General features: G+C 34.6%; 1 protein-coding gene across 2 annotated transcripts; it reads left to right on the top strand.

Annotated features, from left to right (window-relative positions):
* Window positions 1–4,950: 4,950 nt before the first annotated feature.
* LOC123892821 (trafficking protein particle complex subunit 3-like) lies at window positions 4,951–9,824 on the top strand. Of its 2 annotated transcripts, none has more exons than XM_045942695.1 (6): window positions 4,951–5,095; window positions 6,629–6,712; window positions 6,936–7,033; window positions 7,215–7,314; window positions 8,788–8,970; window positions 9,487–9,824. In XM_045942695.1, the coding sequence occupies exons 2-6, from the start codon at window positions 6,656–6,658 to the stop codon at window positions 9,607–9,609; spliced, it is 561 nt and encodes a 186-aa protein (XP_045798651.1). In that variant the 5' UTR covers window positions 4,951–5,095; window positions 6,629–6,655; the 3' UTR covers window positions 9,610–9,824. The 2 variants fall into 2 exon arrangements, with proteins under 2 accessions (XP_045798651.1, XP_045798652.1); XM_045942696.1 differs by lacking the exon at window positions 4,951–5,095 and adding an exon at window positions 5,740–5,817.
* The last annotated feature ends 877 nt before the right edge of the window (window positions 9,825–10,701 follow it).

Raw genomic sequence — 10,701 nt, 5'->3', positions numbered from 1 at the left:
TATGCCTTTTCTCTCTTACTATATGGATCTACAAAATCATGAAAATAGATATTGAACTCAAGTTGTTAATGAGTTTCCTCTAAGACATATTATTCGAAAAAATCCGAGTTTGATTCGAGTACTATTTTTTTTTTACTAAGTATAACTCTCTTTTTTGTTATATTTTTATTTTATATTAGCGTGTATGCTTGACATTAAATAAAGAGTATGAAATCCAAACCTATTTTGACTTAAGAGAAAGCTTAGATTCCATATGGATATCAGAAAATGATTCATGAAAAAAATATTACTTGATTTATGTATGATCAATTGGAAAGAATTTGAATTTTTTAAAACATACCTGCCATTTCCAATTAATTATTCAACTATGATCATGCAACTGCAAATGAAGTTATTTTTTTCATTGGCAATGATAATATAAAATTATTTGGGACTAGTCCCTACATTGATTGGTATGCATGTGATGTTCATTTCTTGATGATAATAACACGAAATGCCTAGCTCATATAATTAAGAGCATTCTAACATGTTACAAGTTATTTTATATATTTCCTTCCCATTGCTAATTTATGTTCATTTCCAAACATGGTCACATGCAATGCATGCAACAAAATATTTCTTTGACCAAATTCAAAATTAACATAACATAGCTTTGAATATAATGACCAATTTTATATTTTATAAATAATAAAATTTGAATTCCAATTTCAATGGCAAATTGAATCAATGAGCAAAAAACAAGAACAAAATAATATATATAACAAGGAACTTATCAAAATGCAACATATATAAATATGCACCTTTGTATTTGAAGCTAGCTTGATCAATTGAACGAAATCTTCAATCAAATTATATGGTTGAAATTAAACCCTCACGTTGAAATTAATTAATCCATCAAAATACAAAAATTAAGAGAAATTGTGACAAACCCTTACGCACCTTGAAAGGTGCAGTTTGCCAAATGATTCAACAAGGGCTATTGTTGGGTTATAAATAAAGAAATGTAATAACCATTAAAGACCAATTTTGTTTTGTTAAAATAAAGGGCATGTTTGTTAATTTGTAGTCTCAAATTAAACAGCATTGAGCTGGAATATTATATCTCCTTTGATTTTCTAAAGGTTGTTTTTAAACGGAAAGAAATTGTATTCGGGCTTAAACATATTCAATGCTATGTACAAGTTTGTAAAATTGTAGCATTGTAACAAATAACAAGTAAAAATAGAAACAAATATGCAAACCTTTTTTTGAATATGTTTTCACGTAAAAGGAGACAATCTATTTTTTCACCCAAAGAAAAAACTATTTATAGTAATAATCTATTAAATTTGAAACAAAACATTGATATTTCGGCTATATTCTTCTAAATTTTTCATAGACTGACCACCCCGTTGGAACGAAAGAAACAACAATGATAGGAATAGTAGAAATGGAGCTGGAAATGGTGGAAACGGAGGTAGAGGGGGACCCCTTCACACGACTCTAGTGGAGATGACAGCATCAGGACATCTTTTTCACGTCGAATAGGGAAACTAGAATCCGCACACCACAATCACGACAAGAAGAAGAGCCGTCCTCACTCCACCAAAGAGCCACTCACATAGAAAATCCTAGAAATGTTGCATCCCAAGGTCCTTGGAAAAGCCACCTAAGTTGGAAACATATGACGGAACAACTGATCTCGATGAGCACATGGAACACATCGATATCGTCCACGACTACTATTGAGCACATGGAGCTGTCAAATGCAAACTCTTCGTTCCCACCCTCGAAGGATCAAGAATGATGTGGTTTCTATCAACTCTTGGGAGGATCTATGTGAAGAGTTCACTTCATATTTCACTGCAAGGAGACGTTAGCCCAAATCCATTGCTTCCCTCAGCACTGTCATCCAAGGGAAAGATGAAACGCTCAGAGTATATTGAACGCTTCACGAGGGAAGCAATGGAGGTCAGCTAACGAAAAGCTGAAGTGCTTCATCATCGAGAGGAGTTTGAGGCTGGATACAATGTTTAAGTAGCGTCTAAGGCTAAAAGAGCCACAAAGAATAAGTGAGTTGTTGATCCGTGCTCAACCTTATATAAATTTTGAAGAAAAACTCTTGGCGAAAAAAATGAAAGGAAGAAGAAAGGACCGCAATCAAAGTATACTGAATTTCCCCTTTGAATACCTCAATGGAAATAATCTTACAATAATGTTCTAATACTAAGTATATCCCTTTAAAAAGACCGTGATCAAATTTTTTATTGGTTTTTTAAAACAACATTCATAACTTGTTCTTGTATAACTTATTTATTTTTTTATGGAATGTGAACTTTTTTTTTTGAGTGTGTAATTTTCCTTATAAATATAATAATATTTGTAAATATTATTGTCGTTGTAATATCTGAATAATTAATTAATAAGTTATGATAGTTTACTCTATTAATGGTAATTAGTATTTAAGATAGAATCTTTTAGCGAAGATATCAATGACACAAGGTAATAAAGTGGAAGCCAAGGGTGCCTGAAAATATAAGAACAAGTACATATAGGTCTATTAAAAAAAAATATATATAATAATCATAATAATAATAAATAATAAATAAAAGAAAATACTTTTAAAAACACTTTCCCTTTTGTTTCTCTCTCGGCAACATCTAGAAACACTCATTTCTTTTGCTTTTCTTCCATTCCCATAGAAACAAGATTTTTCATGTGGAAAATTCATGAAGGTTAGAACACATGAACCTGATGTTGTTAGTTCTGTGCAGGATTTTGGAGGTTTAGTCCCATAGTCTTGTAATCAGAGACACTTTGGGGGTAATTAGAATGGCTAGAAGAAATTCAATAATTTTCCTTGATTCGATTTAGAACCTTAAAGGGAATGAAATTATTAATTGATTGTTTATGTTTTTTTTTTTATATAAGCAAAATTGAATTATAAAGGAGTATAAGGGGTACTCAAACCCTTACAATTCAAGACAAAGAATTATATGTTTTGTAGACATACAATAGGATTAGTACACCAATGCAAAAAAGAATAGGTGGACTTGTGCCCGGCTCTTCCAATAAACCAAAACCATGATAGCGCCGTGATATTATCAACCAACTTAGACACATCAACCACATCTCCTCGAAAAATGATATTGTTTCTCAACCTCCATATACACCAAGTAGTAGTTAACCAAATCAAATGTCGAATACGCCTACACTTTTTTGACTTGAATATATCACCACCTATAGTTAAACTACATCTCATCCATTTGAATATTGCATTCCACACCGTTTGAGAAAAATTGCAAGAAAAGGTGAGAGCAACTCTCTACATGCCTAAAGCAGAATGCACATGAAGATTCATGAGGGTTTGTAATAATACCTTTAGAAACTAATGCGGCCCGAGTTGGTAGTTTCTGCAATAATAATCTTCACCCGAATACACTCACTTTCAATGGCACATCATTCTTCCACAGGTTTTTAAAAGCCAACAGCAGCGATGAATTAATATCCTCAACCGCGCCAAGTTGTACCAGAAAATTATAATAGGAATTGACTGAAAAAGAACCTGCAGAACCAATGATCCACCGCCATCTGTCAGCGCTATTTGGATTCAGGTTGACATCCAACAACAACTCCTTTAGCTTGGTACAATCATATTCTTCTGATTGGGTTAATGCATCACGCCAATCCCATCGCCAAATCAGTCCATCCCTGCTGCTAATCATCCTATCTGAAATCAAGGAATGCTGCCAAAAATCTCTTGCATAGAGATTAGGAAATAAATCTCCAAACGGAGTATTACCACACCATTTGGTGTTCCAGAAACTAATGTCAGAGCCATTACCCACCACACAACTAGTAATCGAGCGAAACCAATCGGGCATCATGGTCTCCCCCACACTTACCACATCCCTCCACCATAAAGAGGCCTTAGAATCATAAGTTGTTGTTTCCCTGCTCAAAAAAGTAGAAGGCAAAAAACCATACCTATGACACAACAGATCAAACCAAACTGCATCTTTTTCATTGATACCCCTCCATTTCAACAAGGACACCACACTTGACACCAAATTGAGATCCTAGAGCAAAAAAGGATTGATAAATTTGAGAAACAAGGTGCCTTGTAGGAGATAGCACACAAGCAAAGAAAGTGTTTAGTTTCGGTCCGATTTCTAAGAGGGTATGCAATATAGGAAGAACAAAAGCCCCACCCTTACCCGAACGCGGTGGGGAAATTGCAAACACATCATCTTTTCCTTGTAGTGCAAGGGGAATCACTTATGTCTGAATCTTCGTCGGATCATACCAAACTAGATTTTTTTCACAAGCTTCTGTCAATTCAAAAGATAAGCCCAAATATGTAAATGACTTCATTTCTTCTAACTTAATGAGGAAGCAGGAAAATACGAACGAGGAGGCAGACGAGTGATTGGAGACAGCGAGACTCCAACCTTGTGCAGAGACCGGTTATTAGTAATTATATATTTGCCTTAAAAAAAAACTTCTATTGTAACACTTTAGCACCCAACACTAATATATACCATACAACTTAGTGTATGTTTGGTTTCAATTCTGGAGTAGCCATAATTGATTCTGGACATGTAGAATGGATTCTGACTTGTTTGGTTCCTCAAAAGTAGAATTGATTCTGCCTCCAGAATGGATTCTACTTGAAGCTAGAAATTGTAGCTTCTCATTCTAGAATTGATTTTTACACTCAAATTCTTTGTTCAACTCACTTTTGTATGAATATATCCAAACATAAATCAATTATATCAAACTCAATTCTATTAAAATCAATTATGTCAAACTCAATTCTGTCAAAATCAATTCTGTCCACCGCAAAACCAAACACATACTTAGAGGTGTATTGGATTGGGATTTAAAAAAAAAAAATTGGCAAAAAAAATCTTGAAAATTTTAAAAGAGTTAGTAACATTTTATTGATTTTGTGAGATTGTAAATGAAAAAAAGAAAACTCCTTCAAAAAAAACTATAATACAACTATACTCTCTCTCGCGCGCGTGATCAGACCCAGTCACTCTCCTCTCTCCGTCTCTGAAACGCGACGGCCACCGGCGAACCTTTCTCCCTCTCTGTAACGTGCCGGCGATCGGTAAGCTTTGTCCACCCCTCTCTCTCTCTCTCACACTCTCTCTCTGACCAGCTGTTGTTGTTCACTTGTTTGTTCTCATTCTTGAAACCTTAGGTTTTTTTTTTTTTTTTTTTTTGGGATTGTTTTGTTGATATAATGAGTGATTGCACACTCCCCTTTTGTTTGGATTCTTTTGTTGATTGAATGAGTGATTGCACATTATTCGTTGTTGATTTTGTTCTGTTTCAATAAATGAGATCCTATCCAAGATTCCGAATTGATTTTGTTCCTATCGAAATTGAGTGATTTTGTTTTGTTCATGTTCTGATTTTCTGTTTGTTACCGTTGTTACCGCTCTTTGTTTTCCCGGCACTGCATTTTTCTGCATCTATGAATTTAATGTTGCCTGATGTCTTTTGCTGCTGTGCTGCTCCCTGCATTTTTTACTTCGTCTGTTCTTTTACTGTGCTGTTTCAGTTTAATGTTTCCTGCGTGCTGTTGCAGTTTTTCATCGTTTGAGTCTGTGTTCTTGGCTGCATTTATTCGGAAAAAGGAAGGGATTGGAGTATTGGTTTCAATACTGTTTTGTTTCCATCTTAGGTGTTTGTAAAACTTTTGGAGTAGTTTTGGGAGGTTTTTTTTGTCTTATGTGTTGGTGGATCATTAGTGACCATGGTTGATTTAGTTCGCTTATGCTTTCCCTTTTTCTTTGTGAGTTGGGATCCTCATTTTGCAGGTTTTGAGTATGTTCTTTTTTCCTCAACCTTGGCATTTTTTGTGCTTATTATGACTTAAATTTTTATAAGCAATATAATTTTTGTATCTAATTTATATAGTATAGTTTTTTCTTAATGGCCCATTCAAGTTTTTTTCCCTAGCTCCGCCACTGCATATGTGTATGACAGCCTCTTTTAGACTAACATTACTCCCTCCATTCCATAAGTGCATTTGTTTTAGGTTTTTGGACATAGATTAAGGAATCATTTATTGATCTATATTTGTATCAAAATATCTTTAGTTTCATGATGCATTGTTTTACAAATTACTCTAAATTTTCAATATAAAGAATATAGTATACTCCACTATAAACAACCTTGTAAAAACAAATCATTTTATTGTAAGGGTAAAGTTTATAAACAAAGCTCAATTTTATCTTGAATTTTTAAAAACACACTGTTGAGACAAAAACAGAAAACTAAACCGAAGATATGGAATATTACTTCTTTTTGTTGCATGCAATGTGCAATTTGCTTTTCTCTAGAATTTTTTTTTCTTCTAAACAATAGCACATTGCCCCTAGTAAGACACAGAGATATAGTGGTTCTTTTGGCGATACCTTTTTTGTTGTTTGGTATTTGCCAATATGACTCGTTTCATGGTTACTGTGTCAATTCTTGGCAAACTGTATATGTTTAAGAAAGTGTTTTGGTTTTGTGCTTCTAATATCTTGTTTTATCATGAATTGGGTTTCTTAATTTTGAGTAAGTTTAAAAAAATATTGGACTTGTTTCATTCCTACCATGTCTGAATCATTTAATTTAATTATTTCTGCAGCAAAACAAATCTGAGTGAGCTCTAACGATGGCTCCTGTTGCTGCTCGATCTGGTGATGCGATATTTGCTAACATCGAACGCGTTGTAAGCAAAATAAATCAAAACCCTCATTATACTATGTTTGGTACCCAAGAAAATAACATTGCTCAACTTTCCACTTGCCCCCAATTTTACACCAATAAATTGTCGATTCCTCTCTTTTTTCTTTTGCTTTACAAGAAATTTTTGTTTGTCGTTCTTGGAATCCTTATTGAGTTCATTGTATCAATCTTCATTAGAATTTAGAAATTGCTCTTGGATCGTGCAGAATGCGGAGTTGTTTACTCTGACGTATGGGGCAATTGTGCGACAATTGCTTACAGATCTTGAAGAGGTTGAGGAAGTCAACAAGCAGCTAGATCAAATGTACAGTTCTGAAACACTCAATATGTTGTGTTACGTTACGCGTATCTTCTGATGCCATAAAATTTGTTTTTTCACATCTAATTGTGGGATTTTTGGTTCCTTGGTTTGGTGTGTATTTGTAATTGTATTTGGGTTACTTACTTTAACCAATATGATTTTGCGGTTTGGTTGGTATTTTCAGGGGTTATAATATTGGCATCCGTTTGATTGATGAGTTTCTGGCTAAATCTAATGTCTCAAGATGTGTTGATTTCAGAGAGACAGCTGATGTTATTGCAAAGGTATTTGTATTGTTTTTTGGTTTCTATAGGCTGGGAAAAATGTGAAAAAGTTTATCTTGATTGTGATGAAGGTCATGCAGAAATGCACTTTTGCTTGTTCATTTAATCTTTGGCAATCTCCAGCTGTCCAGGGGCCCTTTAATTTGCTCGACTAGTAAATAGTAAAATCTGTAAAATTAAGCCCCCATATAATTAATAGTAAAATTTTATCAAATAGTTTGAGCGTACGGCGTATGTATTGGTTAAACTAAATTCCCACATTCTTAATAAATAATAAAATTTATCAAATATTTTGAGTGTATAGCGGTATGTATTGGTTCTTGGCTTAAGCTACACTTGAAATAAATAAATATCGGAAAGCATATCAGTAGGCAAAGAAATTAAGTTTTGGACTTTGCTTGACGTGTTTGAACTTCAAGCTTTTTAGAACATAGGAAATAGGTTGTGTGTATGACCGCAGTATAATCTCAGTTCTCTGGCAGTCTAACCAGAACTAAGATTGTATTCATGTGAGCAAAAGCTTAGTTAGTTGGTTAAGTTAGGCTATGATGCGTATAAATAAGAGGAAGGGATTAGATGGATGCATCTTGTCAATTGAGAGAGTTAGGGCCTCTGTGAATTGGGGAGAACTTCGAAGTTTGGGGACCTATCCTTTAATAAGGATAATTCTTCCTTGAGTCTTCAAATAAAGATATCACCCTTATCAAAATGATTGATAGGTTACCCCCTTAGTTAGTTGGGTTAGACTGTGATGTGTATATAAATAAGAGAAAGGGATTAGAGAGAAGCATCTTGTCGAGTAAGGGACTTTGGGCATTGCAAGGAGCTAACCGTCAAAATTCTACAGTCTATACTGTAATACGAGAAATTCTTCCTTAAATTTTCCAAAGACACCAGTGCTTTTCAAAATGGTATCAGATCTCCATCCAGGATCAACAGCGATGATGAGAATGGAAGGAAGATTGGTAGGATCAATGGACAGAGAGAACTAAGTGTCTTGGAATCAAGACAGAGAAGGACATGAGGCACAACTCTATATGAGATAAGCCACTGCAGAGTTTGGCAGCAGAAGGGTATAAAATATTCTGTGATCACGCCACTTAAGTCCAAAAGTTGGCTTCACTCTTCACCAACTACTTTTTTTCGATATTATATCATCTTGGCTCATTGTTAATGGATGATGCTAAACTCATATATGAATTTCACGTGACCTGTTTAATTATATTTTTTTGCCTTTTGTTTCACGTTGTAGTTGGTTTGTGTTGTGTTTAATTTCAGTATCTAACAGGTTGGTGACTGTCAACACATTTTGATTGGTATGATTTTTACGAGTGTGGGCTATGTGCTGCTACTTGGTTGTGTGATCTGCATTTTTTGTTGGTTTACTAGATTAATTAAATTACTAAAAAAAAAGAATATTTAAAGCAGATGATGACTATTTTTTTTATCAACCTCAGTTGTTCTTTTATACAGGTTGGTTTTAAAATGTTCCTCGGTGTTACCGCATCCGTGACCAATTGGGATGCTGAAGGGACTACTTGTAGTATTGTTTTGGAGGATAATCCTTTGGTCGACTTTGTTGAGCTTCCGGATAACTATCAAGGTCTGTACTACTGCAATATATTAAGTGGAGTCATTAGAGGAGCCTTGGATATGGTAAGTTTATATTTCTTATCTAATTTGACATACTATACTTTTATAAATCTTCCATTCATCAGTTTTTTAATCAGCTCTTCTCTTGTTGCTATCAACACTTAGAAAACTAAGAAAACATAATAGTTTGATTGCCGGTCTTCTGAAATTTGAGTATTTTTCTGAAATATGAAATAGATAATTCATAATTTTGTATGGTTTATTCATGTATTGAAAAGGACAAACAAAGTTTTCAAGATTTTGCTTTCTTAGTTGCTATTTCTCCTCTTAACAAACCATTCATTATTTTCTGAAAGCCAGTTTCTTTAGCACCCCTTTTGTAGCAATGAAAGAAGTCGCGTGTAACTTAAAAAATTCAATAATTTAATTGGGAAATATATCATAGTCATTTTTCCTGGAGGAAAGTGAGGCATGACATGTGATGTTCTGGTTCCCGTGATATCTTGTGGATTGAGTGACATATGAAGTGTAATAGTCTGTCGTCTACAGTTGTCCTGATTCTTCTTCATTCATACTCAGGTGTCAATGAAGGCAGAGGTCACATGGCTACGTGATGCGCTTCGAGGTGATGATGTGTTTGAGTTGCAAGTAAAACTTCTCAAGCAAGTTCCAGAAGAGTATCCGTATAAGGATGATGAGTAATATGTTTTGTAATGTTGTACTTCATAATTTCCTAAGTGTTAGATTATTATATTTCTGCCTTAGCTTTGACAGTGGACTTGGATCTATCCTTATTTCTAAGAGTCCTATAAATTCTTGAAACTGTTCTTGTTCTCTTCACCATCCTTGTTATTATGGGCATGAGGCATGCATTTCACACCTATAGAATATATTATATGATTAGCCAACACATTTCGGATTGTTATCCTCTCTTTTGTAGCTTTATCGACTGCTAGTTGCATCACTCTTTCAGATTGACATCCAGTGCAGCACTTGTTGGTTCATCAAGCATACAACCCTTGGATATGTTTTTACTTCCTTCATTGCCGTTTTATACTTCTTCACCAGTATAGAAAACACAAGAAAAGTTTATACCATGGTAGTCAATCCTGGGCGATCCCAGTGGGATCCCGGTGGAGCAGAGCGGAGCGGAGCTCTGCCGGGACGGGATGGGATGGAGCGGCGCAGCTAAGCTTCTCGGTGGGATCCCAGCAGGTTCCCAGTGGACCGGAGCGGAGCGGGTCCTGGGTTGCCATCCCGGGTTAGGACTGAGATTTTGTTTTCATGGGTTTTAAAGGCCATTTTTGAAATCTCACTCATTTTAGTAAGGGTAAAATTGGTTTTTTACCTTTAAAACTGTTACTTACTCCTAACTAAACCCTAGCCGCAATTCATTCTTTCTCTCACGCTATCGTACTATCTTCTCTCACTCTCAAGATCCAAACTTCTTCAACCTTCATCTGCTGTTTCTTCTTCAACCTTCATCTGTTGTTTCTTCTTCAACCTGGGATGATTAGACTTAGACTTTGATGATGAACTCGAGTTTTAATTTTTAGTTACTTTATTAATCTAAGTGTTGGAGACTTGACTTTTGCTTATTTATTTTGCTTGACTTTTGTTGGTAATTTTTAGTTACTTTATGATGGTTTTTTTTTTTTTGACAAAGATGAAGAAGGTGTTGTAGACTTGAGATTTGTGTTTTTAATTTATGAATGTTTTATGGATTTTGAGATGTTTGTTTAATTTTACATTAATTATATGTTTATAGTATTATTTATGTAATTTATAAATAAA

The sequence above is a fragment of the Trifolium pratense genome, linkage group LG6, assembly GCF_020283565.1.
Source record: "Trifolium pratense cultivar HEN17-A07 linkage group LG6, ARS_RC_1.1, whole genome shotgun sequence".
NCBI classification, from domain to species: domain Eukaryota; kingdom Viridiplantae; phylum Streptophyta; class Magnoliopsida; order Fabales; family Fabaceae; genus Trifolium; species Trifolium pratense.
The sequence above is the reverse complement of the archived record's forward strand: the minus strand, read 5'-3'. Positions and strand labels throughout refer to the sequence as shown.